This window comes from Triturus cristatus, chromosome 3_2, assembly GCF_964204655.1.
Source record: "Triturus cristatus chromosome 3_2, aTriCri1.1, whole genome shotgun sequence".
NCBI lineage: Eukaryota > Metazoa > Chordata > Amphibia > Caudata > Salamandridae > Triturus > Triturus cristatus.
Window position 1 is genome coordinate 790,005,556 of NC_140584.1, and position 20,903 is coordinate 790,026,458.

At 46.5% G+C, this 20,903-nt stretch overlaps 1 protein-coding gene across 3 annotated transcripts in view; it reads right to left on the reverse strand.

Moving 5' to 3' along the window:
• FASTKD2 (FAST kinase domains 2) overlaps positions 1-20,903 on the reverse strand; it is a 307,901-nt gene that overhangs the window by 192,175 nt on the left and 94,823 nt on the right. For all 3 annotated transcript variants that reach the window (XM_085648896.1, XM_085648894.1, XM_085648895.1), the window contains one exon: positions 17,031-17,139. In XM_085648896.1, the coding sequence (XP_085505022.1) occupies positions 17,031-17,139 (109 nt within the window). The remainder of the gene's footprint in view (positions 1-17,030; positions 17,140-20,903) is intronic.

Below are 20,903 nucleotides of genomic sequence, written 5' to 3' on the forward strand. Positions count from 1 at the left end.
CTTTCATTTGGAAGGCAGAAATGCATCGAAAGTCAATAGATAATAACAGTTCCTTTACAAAACTGAATTACCCTAAGTTTCCCGATAAAAATGGTACCTCACTTGTGTGGGTAGGCATAGTGCCCGCGACAGGAAACGGCGCAAAACGCAACATGATCACAACTCAATATCGCAGTGAAAATTTACCCTTTTTTGGCAAAGTGCCAAGCTCTAGTTTTTGAACCCTAGCTCTGCGGGCACCTTGGGAAACCTAGCAAACCTATACATTTTTGAAAACTAGACACCCAGGGGAATCCAGGATGGGGTGACTTGACTGCCTCCCACCAGGGTCTGTTACCCAGAATACCTTGCAAACCTAAAAAATTGACAAAAAAAACACATTTTCCACACATTTCTGTGGTGGAAAGTTCCGGAATCTGCGTGGATCCACAAATTACCACCCACCCCGCGTTCCCCAAAGTCTTACGAGAAAAACGGTACCTCACTTGTGTGGGTCAGCCTAGTGCCTGCGACAGGAAACGGCGCAAAATGCAATGTGGTCACACCTCAATTTCGCAGTGAAAAATGACCCTTTTTTGGCAAAATGTCTAGCTGTAGTTTTTAAACCCTAGCTCTGCGGGCACCTTGGGAAACCTAGCAAACCTATACATTTTTGAAAACTAGACACCAAGGGGAATCCAGGATGGGGTGACTTGACTGCCTCCCACCAGGGTCTGTTACCCAGAATCCCTTGCAAACCTAAAAAATGGACAAAAAAAACACATTTTCCACACATTTCTGTGGCGGAAAGTTCCAGAATCTGCGTGGATCCACAAATTTCCACCCACCCCGCGTTCCCCAAAGTCTTACGAGAAAAACGGTACCTCACTTGTGTGGGTCGGCCTAGTGCCCGCGACAGGAAACGGCGCAAAACGCAACGTGGTCACACCTCAATTTTGCAGTGAAAAATGACCCTTTTTTGGCAAAATGTCTAGCTGTAGTTTTTGAACCCTAGCTCTGCGGGCACCTTGGGTAACCTAGCAAACTTATACATTTTTGAAAACTAGACACCCGTGTGCTTCCAGGGAGGCATGGCTTGCGTGGATCCCCCAACGTTTCCTTACCCAGAATCCCCTGCAAACCTCAATTTTAGCTGAAAAAATCCCATTTTTCACACATTTTTGTGTGGGAAAGTTGAGGCATCACCGGGCTGACACAAATTTCCTACCACCCAGCGTTCCCCCGGGTCTCCCGATAAAAACGGTGCCTCACTCGTGTGGGAGGCCCAAGTACCCGCGACTGGCAAGGCCCCAAAACTTATTGAGGCGACATGAAAATTGCCTACCTCAAAACGACCTGGTTTCGCAAGGGGGGTCACCTGGGTTTTTGGCCCGGTGCTCGGCGGCCACCTAGGGGAACCTACCAAACCCACACATTTCTGAAAACTAGACACCCGGGGGATTCCAGGGAGGTATGCCTTGCGTGGATCCCCCAACGTTTCCTTACCCAGAATGCCCTGCAAACCTCAAATTTAGCTGAAAAAAAATCACCTTTTTCACATATTTTTGTGTGGGAAAGTTGAGGCATCACCGGGCTGACACAAATTTCCTACCACCTAGCGTTCCCCCGGGTCTCCCGATAAAAACGGTGCCTCACTCGTGTGGGAGGCCCAAGTACCCGCGACAGGCAAGGGCCCAAAACGTATTGAGGCGACATGAAAATTGCCGACCTCAAAACGACCTGGTTTTGCAAGGGGGTCACCTGGGTTTTTGGCCCGGTGCTCAGCGGCCACCTAGGGGAACCTACCAAACCCACACATTTCTGAAAACTAGACACCCGGGGGATTCCAGGGAGGTATGGCTTGCGTGGATCCCCAACGTTTCCGTACCCAGAATGCCCTGCAAACCTCAAATTTAGCTGAAAACATCACCTTTTTCACACATTTATGTGTGCGAAAGTTGAGGCATCACCGGGCTGACACAAATTTCCTACCACCCAGCGTTCCCCCGGGTTTCCCGATAAAAACGGTGCCTCACTCGTGTGGGAGGCCCAAGTACCCGCGACAGGCAAGGCCCCGAAACGTATTGAGGCAACATGAAAATTGCCTACCTCAAAACGACCTGGTTTTGCAAGGGGGGTCACCTGGGTTTTTGGCCCGGTGCTCAGCGGCCACCTAGCTTAACCTACCAAACCCACACATTTCTGAAAACTAGACACCCGGGGGATTCCAGGGAGGTATGGCTTGCGTGGATCCCCCAACGTTTCCTTACCCAGAATGCCCTGCAAACCTCAAATTTAGCTGAAAACATCACCTTTTTCACACATTTTTGTGTGGGAAAGTTGAGGAATCACCGGGCTGACACAAAGTTCCTACCACCCAGCGTTCCCCCGGGTCTCCCGATAAAAACGGTGCCTCACTCGTGTGGGAGGCCCAAGTACCCGCGACAGGCAAGGGCCCAAAACGTATTGAGGCGACATGAAAATTGCCTACCTCAAAACAACCTGGTTTTGCAAGGGGGATCACCTGGGTTTTTGGCCCGGTGCTCGGCGGCCACCTAGGGGAACCTACCAAACCCACACATTTCTGAAAACTAGACACCCAGGGGATTCCAGGGAGGTATGGCTTGCGTGGATTCCCCAACGTTTCCTTACCCAGAATGCCCTGCAAACATCAAATTTAGCTGAAAACATCACCTTTTTCACACATTTTTGGGTGGGAAAGTTGAGGCATCACCGGGCTGACACAAATTTCCTACCACCCAGCGTTCCCCCGGGTCGCCCGATAAAAACGGTGCCTCACTCGTGTGGGAGGCCCAAATACCCACGACAGGCAAGGCCCCAAAACGTATTGAGGCGACATGAAAATTGCCTACCTCAAAACGACCTGGTTTTCCAAGGAGGGTCACCTGGGTTTTTGGCCCCGTGCTCGGCGGCCACCTAGGGGAACCTACCAAACTCACATTTCTGAAAACTAGGCACCCGGGGGATTCCAGGGAGGTATGGCTTGCGTGGATCCCCCAACGATTCCTTACCCAGAATGTCCTGCAAACCTCCAATTTAGCTGAAAAAATCACCTTTTTCACACATTTTTGGGTGGGAAAGTTGTGGCATCAGCGGGCTGACACAAATTTCCTACCACCCAGCGTTCCCCCGGGTCTCCCGATAAAAACGGTGCCTCACTCGTGTGGGAGGCCCAAGTACCGGAACGCTGGGTGGTAGGAAATTTGTGTCACCCCGGTGATGCCTCAACTTTCGCACACAAAAATGTGTGAAAAATTTGATTTTTTTCAGCTAAATTTGAGGTTTGCAGGGCATTCTGGGTAAGGAAACGTTGGGGGATCCACGCAAGCCATACCTCCCTGGAATCCCCCGGGTGTCTAGTTTTCAGAAATGTGTGGGTTTGGTAGGTTCCCCTAGGTGGCCGCCGAGCACCGGGCCAAAAACCCAGGTGACCCCCCTTGCAAAACCAGGTCGTTTTGAGGTAGGCAATTTTCATGTCGCCTCAATACGTTTTGGGGCCTTGCCTGTCGCGGGTACTTGGGCCTCCCACACGAGTGAGGCACCGTTTTTATCGGGAGACCCGGGGGAACGCTGGGTGGTAGGAAATTTGTGTCAGCCCGGTGATGCCACAGCTTTCCCACACAAAAATGTGTGAAAAAGGTGATTTTTTCAGCTAAATTTGAGGTTTGCAGGGCATTCTGGGTAAGGAAACGTTGGGGGATCCACGCAAGCCATACCTCCCTGGAATCCCCCGGGTGTCTAGTTTTCAGAAATGTGTGGGTTTGGTAGGTTCCCCTAGGTGGCCACCGAGCACCGGGCCAAAAACCCAGGTGACCCCCCGTGCAAAACCAGGTCGTTTTGAGGTAGGCAATTTTCATGTCGCCTCAATACGTTTTGGGACCTTGCCTGTCGCGGGTACTTGGGCCTCCCACACGAGTGAGGCACCGTTTTTATCGGGAGACCCTGGGGAACGCTGGGTGGTAGGAAATTTGTGTCAGCCCGGTGATGTCACAACTTTCCCACACAAAAATGTGTGAAAAAAGGTGATTTTTTCAGCTAAATTTGAGGTTTGCAGGGCATTCTGGGTAAGGAAACGTTGGGGGATCCACGCAAACCATACCTCCCTGGAATCCCCCGGGTGTCTAGTTTTCAGAAATGTGTGGGTTTGGTAGGTTTCCCTAGTAGGCCGCCAAGCCCGGGGCCAAAAATTCATAGGACCCCCTTTGCAAAACCAGGTTGTTTTGTGATGGGTAATTTTGATGTCTCCTCAATAGGTTTTGGGCCCTTGCCTGACGCGGGCACTATGCCTACCCACGCAAGTGAGGTACCATTTTTCTCTGAAGACTTTGGGGAACGGAGGGTGGGTGGAATTTTGTGGACCCACGCAGATTCCAGAACTTTCCGAAAAAGAAATGTGAGGGAAATGTGTTATTTTGAACACATTTTTAGGTTTGCAATGGATTCTGGGTAACAGAACCTGGTGAGAGCCAGTGAAGTCCCCCATCCAGGATTCCCCTCTGTGTCTAGTTTTAAAGAATGTACAGTTTTGCTAGGTTTGCCTACGTGCCAACTGCGCTAGGGCCCAAAATCCACAGGTATGCACATTGCTACAAACAAAAAAAAAAAACAAAAACAAAAAAAAAAAAAAAAAATCGGAGCCCAGTGGCCTTTCTGCCGCCCTGGGGGGAATCGGGGAAGGGGGTTTCATCCTGATATGCCCTTAAAGGGGCAGAAAGACTGTGGCTATATTTTGTGGGGGTGGGGGCATTGGTATGACCATTTTGGGCAGCCCCCACCCCCATGCATAAAAAAAAGCCTGCGTACTCGCTGGCGCCTACTGGGCTTTCTGCCCCCCCCAGGGGGCAGATCAGGGGCCACTGCCACCATCTGCCCTCCCGGGGGGTCAGAAAGACTGGAATTTCTCTGGGGGTGGGGTGGGGTATTGTCATGCCCATTTTGGGGAGCCCCTACCCCCACACTAATAAAACAAAAGAATCCGTAGTTTCTAGTGGGCATTCTGCGCCCCCAGGGGGGGCCAGATTGGGGGCTACAGCTCCCATCTGCCTCCTGGGGGGCAGAAAGACTGACATTTTTGTGGGGGGGAAAGTGGGGACATTGGCGTGCCCGTTTCGGGCAGCTCACACCCTAAAAACAATTGCGCAAAAAAAATCCCTGGTATTTAGTGGGATTTCTGCCCCCACCCCCCGAAGGGGCAGATTAGGGGCCAATGCCCCATCTGCCCCCCCGGGGGGGCAGAAAGATTGTAATAATTGGGGGGTGGGGTGGGGGTATGGGCCTGCCCGTTTTGGGCAGCCCCCATCCCTATTTTTGTTTTTTAACAATTCCCTGGTGTCTAGTGGGCTGTTTGCCCTCCCGGGGGGGGGGGGGCAGATTGGGGGCCGATGCCCCATCTGCCCCCCAGGGGGGGCAGAAAGGCTGTAATGGTGGCGGGTGGGTGGGGGCATTGGCGTGCCCGTTGCGGGCAGCCCCCACCCTAAAAATAAAACTAAAAACGAATCCCTGGTGTTTAGTGGGCTTTCTGCCCCCCCCGAAGGGGCAGATTAGGGGCCAATGCCCCATCTGCCCCCCGGGGGGGGGGCAGAAAGACTGTAGTAATGGGGGGGGGCATGGGCCTGCCCGTTTTGGGCAGCCCCCACCCCTATTTTTTTTTACACAACTTCCCTGGTGTCTAGTGGGCTTTTTACCCCCCACCCGGGGGGGCAGATTGGGGGCTAATGCCCCCATCTGCCCCCCAGGGGGGGGCAAAAAGACTAAAATTCCCAAAAATACACAGGGGGGGAGCAAAGGCCCTTGCCCAAGGGGCCGCTCCCCCCTCCCTGGTGTCTAGTGGGTGGATCCCTGCTTGGATTCACTGGGGAGGGGTACCATTGGAAAGGGGAGATTCTCCCCTTTCCAACGATACCTCTCCCGTCTTTCTACGTGCTCAGGGGGCTCTTGGATCATTTCAGTTTCACTTTCACTGTAATGACGTCAGCACGACGTGCGCGCCGATCGTCATTACAGTGAAAGGGGGGCGGGGGCCTCGGGTGCTGGGGAAGCTCTTCTCCAGCTCCCGAGGCTATTTTTGCAGAAAGGGAATCCCTCCGGTGCCCGCACCAGAGGGATTCCCTAGGGTATGCCTCATGACGAGCTGGACTCGTCATGGGCACAGCGCGACTGTGCTCCATGACGAGTCCAGCTCGTCATGGGCATACAAGGGATTAAGAACTTCAGGAAGGGATATATTTTTCCCCCACGTTAGATCTGAGTGATGGGGTAAAGAAGGTGCTAAGAATCCCTGGTCCTGAATACCTTTCCACAGTATTGGCTGCATATGCTTTAGCTTTGCTATTTATTTACCTACCCATCTAACATTCGTGGGAAAGCTTGCATGCATTTTGTAAACAAATTTAACAATTATTATACTTGACTTCGCTATAATAACGGATTGTTTTCTTAGACGAAGAATATATTTTCAAGTTCCATAGTTAGTACAAAAATAACCATAATAAAACATTTTGCTACAAATCTCTCACGTGATCGTATGCTTACATGCATATCACACTCTCTGATTTAAACCACACAGCTGTCCCCAAATAACATATTCCATACTACAGTCATGGTCTAGTGAATGAATGAATGTAAAATTTGTAAAGCATTCTGCACCAGAACATGGCAATCTGGCACAGAAAAACAAAAAATGTGATAGCAAATGGTCGACATAGCAAAGTGGGTTTAAATGGAAGAGAAAATGTGAGATTGTAGGAAATTCAGAAAAAAAAAGTTATAATTTGCTGGCTGGGCAGCAAGAAGGGATGCCAATCGCAGCAGCAACAACTGAAGAAGGTGAGGCAACCAGAGTGTGATCGTTTCAATCTTGGTAGTCAAAGGAGATACTTATTCATAGCCTGAATGACAAACTCAGAATTATAGAGTAAAAAGACTATATAGATTGGAGCATGGCTGTGAACAGCATTGTGGCACGGACACAATGATTTGAAGAGGAGTTTTTGAACAAGTGGAAACGTGTAATATTTTCATTAGCATAAGCAACAGCCATTTTGGCTGTGGTGTCCATTTCGTTTCCTTCGTAATTCTTTCGTCCTCTGCTGTTCGCCTTTTCACTCTTGTGTCGTCTTTTTAGTTGACCTCCTGACATGGGAAAGCAATGTACGTGCTGGGGGTTTGTAGCTGCCGGTGCACCTGGTCTTAGAGGTTATCTGTTGACTGTTTACTGCTGCCATAAGCATTCATGCTCCTCCTCCCTATTTGCTGACCACGTAGTTATCTATCTACCCTTGTTTGCTGCTAGCTATTTCTAAACTTGTTCTTTCCATTTCGGTCCACATGCTTACATTGCAACAAAACTGTATAAAAGGACGATGGTTTGTGAATCCAGTGTACTTCCTCCTACAACACGAGAGTGTTGTGTGGACGTGGTCCCGCTCATGAGTAATTAAAAAACGTATTTTATTTCAACCCCAGTGCCAATCTCTTTTTGTTAGTCTTTGGACCCGTGAGCGAGAGGGTGACCCTGCACCAGAGTGCTCACTTTTGGGTACATTTCCACAATTTGTGCCTAGCACGTGGGGCCCCATCGGAGACGCTGCCATCCAAAGGAGGGGTCTCGACGGAGGATCGAAATATTACTGAGGATGCACACTGCATGAGGAGACCCTTGTCTTTGCAGGCCGATGCGACTATTGGTTTTCCCGATTTGACCCTCCAGGTGGTGACCAGTCTCGACTGGGGCTTTCTTTGGTATACTTTTTGCAGTGACCATTAGGTCAACCAGAGATCGGCAGGTGGGAGTTGGAGACTTCTGTTTGGTAAGGTCGCTAAAGCGGCACTCTTGATTTGCTTGGTTTGGTGTTTGGTTTGGTTTTGATATTCATTCTTTGCAAAGAATGAAGGCAGGTAATGTGGAGATTTTTCTCCTTTTGGAATATTTGTTTGGAGTAGTAATATTTTACATATACTTGTGAAAACATGCCTGTTCTCAGCACACTCCGTAAGTGGTGTTGCTGCTCTTGTGGTACCAAGAAAGCTTTAGAGCAAAGTCAGCCGGCTCCTCTGGAAGGGACCCCAAATAGAGAAATGTATATCAAATATGGTATTTGTCCCATAATGTACGGTTCATTGTAGAACAAATACACAAAGAAAGAGTCAGATTTACCATGGCGAGTGAATGGGTCATTTAATTCTAAAAAGGTTCAATATGTAGAGCAGTGTTTATTTAAAAGAAAGAATAGACAGGATATGTTTGATTGTGTACATATATGGGATAAAGAAGTGCGAGAGAGAGCGAAGAGAGCAGAAGCTATAGTAGAAAGAGAGCAGCGGAAAACGATATATCAAAAAGCGTTGGAATTAAAAGACAAAGAAATGATGGAAAAATAGAAAAGGAAGATAGAGAATGTCGATTAGAGGTAAATGGCCAGTATCCTATTAGGCGCCCTATCTATCCACTACTTAATACACCTCAGGATGATTGCATCCTATTAGAACGACCCCCAACCCCGTATAAATTTCCCACTCCAAGTGCCCCTGAGGATGAGGAGCATTCTTCTTCAGAGGATAAAGATAAAGACAGGCAATCTGGGCGACAGATTTGCTCTACTTTGACTAGAGCATTAAAAGATGCATTAAAAACTGCTGCTAAAGAGGAAGCTCGTCGGACTACTACAGCGACGATCCTCATATATATGGTTCAACTTTGGAAAGATATAGACCAGTTATATTATGTAGAAAAACTCTATTGGGAGGTAACATATGGTTGGCGGCATATTTCTGACGAAACAGAACCAGCTAATCTGAACGTTGACTATAAGCGGTTAGTAGATGGGACTTACCTTTTTTCAGATATACCTGATACGATTAGACGAATAGTTACATTACGAGATGAAACATTGCGTTTACGAAAGGAGCAAGAATTAGCTAGAAAGGGTAAAGTGGTAGAAACCGAAAAGTCTCAGACAGAGAAAGCAGATGTTTTGGTGGATGCGAACAAACCCAGTAATAGCGAAATGACTATGAAACCAATGCGTGAAGCTGCACCCCTGTATTTTCCTCCAAAAGGTGCGGGAACAAGTGATGATAAAACTTCGGATGATGCAAAGGGATATTTTATATACAATTGGGTCTACACTCCTTGGAGCAGAGCAGATGTTATGGCTCTTAAGGCTGCTTTACCTGACCCCCGGAAAAATCCAGCAGACGTTCATGAGGAGGTGGAAGGAGCCATCAGCTCCTGCACTATGACCTTGCCAGATATTGATATGTTCTTTGGGCTTACTCTGCCCCCTGATATGTGGAGAACAATACGTAAAATAGATGATAATGTGGCATATGGTGATACCTGGGAACATTTAGGAAAGGGAGCCTGCCCAGAAACCTCAGAAGGAGATATTAGATCTTCCAAAAGCTATTGTGACTAAGTTAAAGACTCTCATACCCCCTAAGAAAATAGATTGGACTACCTTAGCGTCCTGAAAAAGGATGATGTTAGTTTCTGATTTAATTTCAAGATTTGAAGAGACATTCCATGATGTTAGTGGTCAGTCATTGGCCGATGATACGGGTAAGCAGTTGTTTGTTGACAAATTTGTTGCTTCTATGTTACTGGAGATAGCTAGTCGCTGAAAGGCTAGCAAGAGTTCTTGGACCACCTCTTCCCCAGTTTCCATTTTGACTATGGCCCAATATTATGAGCGACAGGAACAGGTGGCGAAACGCAGGGAGGATAAAAGGGTTAAAGATTTAAAGACAAAAGTTATGTTGGCCCAAGTATATGGTCCACCATTTAGGGGAGGTGGAAGAGCCGGACATGCAATGTATACACCTGGAGTGCCCCCTCTTCCTCGAGCAAATTTTTCCCCTGATCAAATGGGCTTATTGTAAAGAGACTGGGCATTGGCATTCTGAGTGCCCTCTTTTGCGAGTTCAGCAGTATCAGCGGGGAAGGGGAAGTATGAGAGGACGCCCAGGGAATTCAGGAAACAGGGGAGGCGCAGGAACTCGTCCCAGATTTGAGACAGTTGAACACGGACCAAATTACTCTAATACATTTGATAGACAAAAACAATATCAAATGTTTGATTATTCTGCTGATGCACTTGCAGAGTCTGATTACGCATAGGGATGCCTAGGATGGGGTAAGGGAACGGTTGAGGTGCCAGTAGATCAAATGGGTCCTTATGTTGACGCAAATGTCTTGGGATCTACTGATCGGTTTCTGGTTGATACAGGGGCTACCCGTAGTGCTCCGTCTAAAAGATTGGCTCCCATGTCCGGCATAATGATATCGATAGGGTTCGATGGAACACCTACACCTAGCCCGGTTTCACAGCCACTTGAATTCAGACTTGACAAATTCACTGCAGCATGTCCATTTTTGTTTTCCCCTAACACGCCGGACAATATTGTGGGGATTGATATGCTTAAATATTTTTGTGCTACAATACGTTGTTCTCCGGAAGGCTGTGCGTGTTATTGTGAATGGCAATTATCCAATGGTTGAGAGATCTTGTCTTATCAATGAGGATGTCGCTCTGGCGTCCTTACCTAGCACCTTGTGGGCTAGATCAGATGCTGATGTGTGGAAATGTGATTTTCAATGAGCACACCGGTGCAGGGGTCACCGTTCTCTGTCCACGGGTCCTTAGACCAACAAAATAGATATTGGCACTGAAGCTGGAATTCAAATAACAAGTTTTTTAATCACTCATGAGTGGGACTACGTCCATACAGTACTCTCAAGTGCTGCCTGAGGTAGTATATTGCAGTCTCAGAACACAGGTCTTATATACAGCTGTTTCTGCACTGGTAAGCATGTGGATACAAATAGAAGGTACAGGCCTACACAGGAATAGTTACCGACAAACATGGGCAGATGGGAAATCACTGAGTCAGCAAAGTGGGAGGGGGAGCAGGAGTGCTTATGGCAGCACTAGGAGATTGACAGTTGAGCTTGAGACCAGGTGTTCTGGCAGCTACAAAATCTTTAGCATGCATATTGCTTTTAGCGGAGTCAGGAACTCAATTAAAATAGACAGCACAGGCAGGAAAAAAGACAAGCAGCAGAGGATGGGAGAATTACAAAGCCAACAAAGTGGATGCCATAACCAAGATGGTTTCAGCTTATGCTAACAGAAATTATTTCAGATTTTCACAGATGTGGGTCAAATGGTTATTCCACCAGTGCATATCCAAATAAGGGAAGGTGTCATTGCCTCGTCTGCCCCAATACAAAATATCCTGAGAAGGTGAAGAAGCATTAGCACACATTGTTCAGGATTTGATCTAAGTGGGGGTAGTGGAAGAAGTCCCCTATAATCCTTGCAATAGCCCTATCCTTCCGATTTTTAAAAAAGATACTGATACTAAAATGTACACATTCGTTATTGATTTGTGAGAGGTTAATAAAATCGTAGTGCCCCAATATTCGGTAGTTTCTGATATCACAACACTTCTCACTATGGTCCCTCCCACTGCTACTACATTTCCGGTGATTGACTTGAAGAATGCATTCTTCTCAATACCCATTCACCCTGAAAGCCGTTATCTGTTTGGATTCACATTGAAAAATAGATCCTTCCGGTTCTGCAGAGCTCCACAAGGAAATATAGAGAGTCCTAGCATTTACAGTCAGGCATTAAAAAGGCAGCTTGATTCCTTTCCTGTACCAAAGGGAGTGGCCCTTATCCAATATGTCGATGGTATTTTGTTAGCTTCAGATACTCCTGAGCAGTGTGAAGAAGGAACACTGTTATTGTTATCATTTCTTGCCTCCCATAATCACAAAGTCTCGCGAAAGAAATGGCAATATTGTAGACAGCAGGTTACCTATTTAGGTCACCTCCTGTCTAAGGAGGGACGTGCACTCACACCAGACCGCATTCAGACCATTTTAGATACTCCTGTGCCTCGTACTCAGAAGGATGTCCGTACACTGATTGGCCTCACTTCTTTTTGTAGACAGTGGATCCCCAGTTTTACGCACATTATTAAACCTTTGTTGGCCCTTTTGACTAAAGACACTCCGATGCCCCTCGCATGGACTACTGAATGTCAGAACGCCTTCCAACAGTTACGTCAAGCTCTTTGCTCTGCACCAGTATTAGGTACTCCAGACTATACTAAAGTCTATGTCCACGAAAGGGAAGGTTGTGCCCTCTCGGTTTTAACACAGACACACGGCGATAAACAACGCCCGTGCACATACTTTTCAGCTGTCCTTGACCAGTTGCTCGCGCGCTGCCTGGATGTTTCCGAGCGGTGGCAGCAACAGCTGTATCTATACATCAGAGTGAAGGAATAGTTTTGTCACACAAACTGCTTGTTAGTACCCCATTCAATTGATGCTTTGCTAAATCGAACGAAAACACAGCATTTGACTAGTGCTCGTTTGACAGGATATGAATTGACACTTTTGGCCCCTCATGTCACATTGAAAAGATGTTTGACATTAAAGCCTGCTACACTATTACCATTTCCATCTACTCAGTCGCAAGAGTTACATGATTGTATATTCCTCGCTGAAGAGCAAACAAAGGGTCGCGCTGACCTACAAGATGCACCTTTCTCTAGTGTTGATGGGGAGTTATGGGTTGATGGCTCATGTTTAAAATTACCTGATGGCACTACTGCCTATGCTATCAAGACACTTCAGACAGTAGTTGAGACAGCTCGCATCCCACAGAAGTCGGCCCAAGCGGCCAAACTGATTGCACGGACGAGAGCATGTGAGCTTAGTACAGACTTACTTGTTAACATTTTTACCGACAGCCAGTACGCTTTCGTGGTGGCAAACAATTTTAGTCGCTTGTGAAAAGAAAGGGGCTTCCCCACCTCACATGATAGTGCATGGAGAATTAGTGCATAATCTTCTTACTGCCCTAACTTATCCTAAGAAAGTGGCAATTGTTAAGTGTGGTGCACACAAGAAAGTTACTGATAAAATAGGAGCCGGTAACACCTTTGCGGATCACACAGTCCGTGAGACCGCAATGCAGCGAAGTACCATATCTATGTATGTGGTGAAGTCACAAGCTGAATGTTGGCATTATGCCAGACAGGAAGTGCTGGACATGCAACAATCTGCCTCTGTTGACGAACTAGACCAATGGTCTAAGGAGGGAACACTGGATGATAAAGGCTACTGGAGGAATAAAGACATGACCAAATGGAAGTTGCCCACAGCATACTTATACCCTTTGATTCACATGGGCCGGCACATGTTGGTGCATCCTCAATGGCAAATCAACTTATGCAAGTTTGGGATCATCCCGATATTGCCGGCATTGCTAAAAAGATAGTCCAGTCTTGTCTGGTCTGTCTCCAGTATAATCCTGGAAAGGGAACGCGAACTCCAACAGGAGCGTTTACGACACCAACTGCACCTTTTGAGGTCCTGCAAATGGGTTACATTCAGTTTGAGCGCTGTAATAATCTAAAATATGTCCTAGTAGTGGTTTGTGCCTTCAGTAAATGGGTGGAGGCGTACGCTATGAAGGATAATACAGCTCTCACGACAGCGAAAGTTCTCCTAAAGGAGTTATTTCCTCGATTTGGCATTTGTCGGGTCCTATGGAATGACAACGGACCTCATTTCATTGGGCAAGATGTAGAATATGTCATAAAAGGGTTGGGGATTAAGCAGAAATTTCATGCCCCTTTTCACCCACAATCAGCAGGCCTGGTGGAGTGTTATAACTCCACCATGAAATTGAAATTGGCTAAAATACAGGCTTCCACGTCTTTGAAATATCCTGATGCGCTGCCCCTAGCCTTGCTTTCTATTAGATCAATTCCACATACACGATCTGGCCGTACGCCATATGAGATCGCTTTTGGCAGGCCCACACATTTTTGGAGGGTCCCTAAGCCTCGCCCTATACATGATGTTCCTCACATGTTGATGAGTGACTATTTGTTCCAGTCAACTGATAGCTTGTCTTCTATTTATCAGCAAGTAAGGGAAGCCTTTCCAGACAGGTCGCAGGGTGAAAGCCACGATCTGCGGCCTGGCGATTTCGTGCTGACAAAATCGTGTAAACTGACAAATTCTTTGGCACCATGGTGGCGTGGCCCAGAGCATGTCCTCCTTGCTACCAGAACTGCAGTGTGAGTTACCAACCGAAGAATTGGGTCCATGCCAGCCATTGCAGGAAAATTCCCCATGCCGTCGTGAGCCCTGCTGTGTTGACAGATCACCGCGATATCCTGCTCACCGAGAGAGGATGAGCAGCGTCACCTGACAGGCCTGAGGAAGTCTTCCCGGACCACACGATCCCTGGTGCATCTAGATATCTGCTTCGATCCAAGAAGAAAGACACTTCATTGCAGAAAGAGATTGTTTGAGCCACTGTCCTGGGTGGTTAAAGACTGACGAGATGAACATGCCTGAGGTGAAGAATTCGGATGCTGCAAAAGTCTGTAGCAAATGCACAATGTTAATCACTGGACTAACTTTGACTGCTGTCATCATTGCTGTGATAATGTGGGTTGTGGAGGAAGTAACTCGGGCTTGAAACTTACTGTCTGCTGCTAGTCCTGTCCCCAAAGAACAATGTTACTTCACTCTTCCCTACCATGAAAAGGAGCACCGAATGTCATATCTCAATAACACTTTCATACAAATATTTCATCATACTCATAATGCTATGAACACTACCAACTGCTGGGTATGTGGAATGATGCCAGCCCATCAGAAGAAGGGAGAAACACCTTTCTTTCCCTTGCCATTCTTACATAATGGCTCCTGTAGAGCCTGGTTCGCACTGTTGTGGGCCTCGGAAATCAGTAATATTACTCTAGCTGATGTAGGAGGACTTAATGGGCGATTAAACAAGGTTTGTTACCCCGATGAGGAAGGGGACCCAAAAGCCAAAGGAACTGTATGGGAAATGGAGGAGAATCGCAAAGGATATTCCTCCACAAGCTATGTTTTCCCCAACACCCAAACGGCCAAGGGTAATGGGCCTCCTGTTATCGCTGTTACTAGAGCCCGAGCAAATCTTTGTGCGAGTAGTTTTGGCAGTATCCCAGTGGGAAAAAGTGACTGTACCACAGTACTGAATATCACTGGAACGAACAATAGCAGTTTTCTATCCTCACACAACACTTATTTCATTTGTAGAAGTAAAGTTTACTATCATCTATCAATTGGATGGTCTGGAACATGCTATGTGTCCTTCTTGCTTCCTCCTGTGTTCTTAGCACCTGAATCTTAGAACATTTCCTTTAACCGATTCAAAAGAACTATAAATAATGATAAAGTGGATCAAACTGACACTGCATTACAGCAATATGTTGACTTAAATTTGGGACTCTTTTTCTTTGTTGGTGCGGCTTTGAAAAGTAGGAAAATTAGATGCTTGACCCGTGTAGTAGAGGTTGTGATTATTCAATAAGCAATGGCTCTTGGAAATATTACAGAAGAACTCCAAATTACGAGAATTGTTGGTTCTAGATGTATTCTTAGCTGATCGTGGTGGAGCATGTCGCATTATCGGGAGTAGCTGTTGCGTGTTCATCCCTGACCACGCCCCTACTGTTTATGATGCCATTTCCAAAATTCATGAAATAGCCACTGAGCTGCATCAAGACTCAGGAACATGGACTTGGACTGGATGGTTCTGGAGCATATTTTCAGTATGGGGTCTCAAAATATTGTCGGCCTTGTTCATAATTATTGCAATTCTCTTCTCTTGTTGTTTATGTATTCCTTGTGGGTCAATGCTCTGTTCCCTCTGTATTTCCACTTGTACTACTTTTTTACTGTCTAAAACGAATGTCCAAAATACAAATGCCCGTTTAGCAATAGAACGAGAAATCTGTGAATTGATGTTAATTGACATTCATGATGTGAATTGTACCCTTTGAAGAAATAAGAAAATGCCTTAACTTATCCTAAAAGAGTCGTCTGTGGAAACGTGTCATATTTTCATTAGCATAAGCAACAGCCATTTTGGCTGTGGTGTCCATTTCGTTTCCTTTGCAATTCATTTGTCCTCTGCTGTTCGCCTTTTCACTCTGTTTGTGTCATATATTTTAGTTGACCTCCTGACATGGCTAAGCAATGTACGTGCTGGGGGTTCCTAGCTGCCGCTGCACCTGGTCTTAGATGTTATCTGCTCCTCCTGCCTATTTGCTGACCACGTAGTCATCTATCTGCACTTGCTTGCTGATAGCTATTTCTAAACTTGTTCTTTCCATTTCTGTCCACATGCTTACAGTGCAACAAAACTGCATAAAAGGACGATGGTTTGTGAATCCAGTGTACTTCCTCCTACAACACTTGAGAGTGTCGTGTTGACGTGGTCCCGCTTATGAGTGATTAATAAACTTGTTATTTTATTTCAACTCCAGTGCCGATCTCTTTTTGTTCGTTTTTGGAGCCGTGGACGAGAGGGTGACCCCGCACCAGTGTGCTCACTTTTGGGTACATTTCCACAAACAGGCTGCCAATGAAAAGCTTTCTTGTGAGGAGTAATGTGGGGACAGTGTCTTAGGCCAAGTATCCACCTGGCTGCTCCGTCTTGGGTGCATACGAGCCTAGATACTGAGTGCCCAGGAAGTTCCAGGTATGAGAAATGGCAATACTACACAGGTTATGGTATCACAGGAGTTTGAAGGGAGAAACGGGGGAACCTTACTGAGAATCTGCAACAAACGAAAGCATGCAGTGGCCACCTTGTTGATGTGAGGTCAGAACTGATAGCTGATGTTCTAGGATAACACTGCAATCCTTGTTAGATTCTGAGGGTGTTGGAAAGGGAGACTGGCCTACATTCAAGGGTCACCAGAAAGGTCTTTTGGATGATGTTTCTCCAAACAGAATATTTTCTGTTCTGTTGAAATACACGTGTCACAAGTTTAAGCAAGTAAAGATAAACTAGAAAGGAACACACAAAAGGCATACAAAGAACAAAATGTCCCCGCAGCAGTATTACAAACATTATCTTGGGACATAGGTTACTTAAAAATATATTTGTCATAAAAACTTTCCATTTCTCAGTAGGAACAGAAGGATAAGGTGAATCCTGTACCTCAAGCTTTTCCTTAAGCGATGTAGGGGCATCCTTCCCAATGCATCGCATAATGGTTTGAAGTGCAAGAGGACTCTTAATCCATGGAATTCGCTGTTCCACCCGCAAACTGTTTGGAAAAATAATGAAAACAATTTTGAGACAAAGGTCTACCACCTACCCTAGATGGGACTGTAAACTGTGCAATTCTCTGTATCCTTTTTTTTTTTAAGAACTCGGTACAATTATTTGTGGTTGTCACAATGTGTCACATCCCAGATAGAAACAAAAATACAATAAACCAACACAAGGCTGGGCCACAGTCAGAACTGTTTCTCGTTCCACAGCCATGCAATTACCGATCTCTGGATGTAGTGTGTGTACTAGATGGACCACCGTATACATTTGTTCAGGTCCTAGCTTAAATTCAGAGAGAAGAAGGGTGATTTTCAGATGCAAGACAATGTAGAGGCATCCTAGGACTCTAATAATTCTTCCTTATAGATATGCTTTCTTCTGTGGTCCATCGAGCAGTCTGCAGGCCCTTGTACACATTGGGCGGGCAATTCTATAAAAAACAAACAAAAAAAACCACTTTTTTTTAACCCAGTAGTTGCCAGCAGGTGTCCACTGGCCCCAATCCCACTGCTGAGAGAGGGAGATGGCAAGAGGCTGAATGTAACCACTGTAGTGCAGACCTGAAGGTGTGGCAATGTTACAGAAAATCCCCATGAGGCAGCAACGGATATCTCTGGCTGCCTTTGCAGAAGTTTCTACTTAATGGTGTGAACTCAATGATCTGATTGTTACGGGCTTGCCTGGAGCTCCAGTGAAGCTCTGAGTTACCTACGAATTCCGAGGAGTGGAGTGAGGTCCCCAGATGAGGCACCTGTATGAATGAACTGTGACATGAATAAAGCTAAAACCCATTGGCCTGACTGGATGAATTGTTGAGTGCACTGGGCTTTCGGCTAAATGGCAGATGGTACCTGTAGACAGGCAGTAAGACTGTGGACAGCTGAGAGAGGTCGGCTTGAAGGTGTGGGATTGATTGTGGTTTGGTGATGACTGCTGTCAGAGAGACGTTTCTGTGCCAGCCTAATGGGGTCAGTATTGGGACCCTTTACTCTGGATCACTCACTATCCTACTGATTTTGCCTTTCAAACTGCTGTGGAGAAGCTGAGCCCCTGGTTCTGGTAAGGACTGTGCGATGCGGAGGTGAAAATACTACTCCGCTATGGTAAATACCCCCTGTGGGAAACTGGATTGTAACCGACACTTGGAAAAACAGCTCTTGCCTGGTGGCGACGAACTTTGTATCCCTAGTCTTATCAGCAGGGGTCAGAGGGGAGCAATGGGTCTTCCCTGGCAGATCTCGTGCATACAAGCGAGGACTGGGCAACCACACTTGAAAGTAATATTGAGCTGGGACATTATTCAAGGCTGAATGTTGGAAGGTTGCAGAGGGAACAAAAGCAATGGAGATTTCAATCGAAAATATTAGTTAGAATATTTCAGAAATTAGGGTGTTCATAATTAAATTGCAAGAATAGAAACAAAGATGGAGCACACACAGAGCGGTCCCTAAATATTTTCTGGAATTTTCAGAGAGTGGAAGGGTCTTCAGCTGACCTCTTTCTGGCCAAATGAATTCTCGAAACGCTATAGCCTTTGGGTCTCTTTCAGTTCTGCACTACAGGATCTACCCGCAAGCATATTATTTCAAAACCATTGAGATCACAATGAGATAAGGGTGAGGAATGGAGCAGCAGCTCTATATAACGGTCTTGAGGTACGCATATTTCAAGATTACCAACAGCAGGTACAATATTAGAGGAAATCTTTTTAAGCAGAGAAATGTAAATGTCTGGTCTAGAAATTTCCCTCCCCAGAAACCGCGTGGAAAAGGCTGAATGTTACTGGACCAACAGCAGTGCAAAGTCAATAAAAAGAGGGTAAGTCTATGTATTTAAAAGGTTCCATTTTTATGGGGTAGTTTGTGAAAATGACAGTAATTCTATTTTAAAAAGTGCTGATTTTTTTGCTTAGCTCAAAATTGCGATATCCCGCACAGGGGGTCTAATTGGAAGCCGACTTACTTCAATAGTGAATTAGTGGGAAGCGACGAGGGTTGCTGTGATGAGCAGGATTTTTGGGGGTTGCACACAGCTGAGTTAGGATATAGGAAACCTTAAAAATAAGATTGCTTGACGGATACAAGACTTAACCATGTATCATAACATTCCAAAGGACGGACCACGTGCGGCTGCATTGATTGGTTCTCAAATGTCGAATAACAAGCATTACAAATGCAAAAGGTCTCACCTTTCATTAAGTTAAAGCCAGTTGAGTTGCTATACAATACCATTAGCAAAGCAAATGGCTTTAACTTAACCAAAGGCGAGACCTATTGCATTTTCAATGCTTGTTTTGTTCTTGCTGTCCTTTCCCACCTGTGGTTTCCATTCCTTCCCATCCTCCCTCTCTCCCTTTGTCCATGTTACCCACCTCCATCTGCCTTAAAAAAAGTGATATAATGTGGCCAGTGCTGACCGTCCTAGCACTTTTTTAAAACAACTTTTAACCATGCTGCACAGCATCTAAGCTGGTCTACAACATAGCTAAAAAGACATTGGCAAAGTCAATAGCTCTTGCATAGGTGAGACCAACTGGCTTTGCCAATGCTTGTTTTCCTTTTCTTAGCATTGTGCAATGGTTAACCAGCAGCTTCAAAATCACCAGTCAGAGCGAAATTCATGTCAGGTGTAGGGCTGTGGACTTCACGAGTTTTGCATCAGTCTGAGAGTTCCTTCAGACTGTGATGAAGCCTCTGATTCGCCTATGACTCTCACCTCTCATATATATTAGGTTTGTTCTAAGATGCAGTTGGTGGGGATGGCAGAGGGACCCATGGGGCTGAGACTTGCAGTGCATGCATCGAAGAAAGTTAATCTGCTTTCACGTATGCAGGGCTGTGTGCCGCAGACTGGCTGACCTCGGAGTGAACCGTCCACCCCTGGCAGCCTCTAAAACAAAGGTGTCTGACCGCACTGAATGTCTCAGACTCCTCGTGGACCGAGCCCGGTTTGTACAGGTTCTCTGAGAAGTGACTAGAGACCAATGTGGCCTCCTGTCTCATCTCCTGAGCTAACGCAGACGACCCGTGGGCTACCACAACAAGCTAATGATTTTTTGTGTGCAATTTTAACTCGATCGAAGGTTTCAGAGCGCTTTACATGAGCACCAATTGCATTAGAGACGGACACACTCATTTTTCAGGCATGGGGAGATATGCCCAGAATCACAGAATGTTTGAGCCAGACTGAACCTGGTTCCTTAACTTCAAAGTCGGCCGCTCTAGCCGTTAAGCCACATCTTCTCCGCCAGCCATGTGCGTGACGGCCTCTGCCCCAGCTCTACCGACATTCCACGGAATACACGTGCTGCATTTCTGTCCATCCATTTCTCCCCAGCCCCGTCCTCATGTCTGGGTCACTGTTTGAGTTTCCAACCTAACCTGGTTATAATGCGAGAAAGCATGTCTCAGAGGTGGGGAAAATGTGACGGAATGAGTGCGGTGGGGGGCTCTGAAAGAAGCGCAGTCCTCTCACGGGCGCCGTACCGGGGCCCACAGAAGCGGCTCTGGCGCCTCTCTACCCAAACATCGTCAGAAATACAGGAATGGCTGTATAAAGGCCAGGAGGGGCTGACGCGCGACATCCCTTGTGCGCAGGGCAACACCCTGCAGCCGACCACAAAGCTCAGCGAGTTCGTGCATTTGCTGCAAAAATAAACGAAACACACCACACAGCTTTCCATTAGTGCGGGGCCAGAACAAAGTTTCTCTCAAGCGCTCGCTCTCTTGCTTTCACACACACTCTCTCGCACGCGCT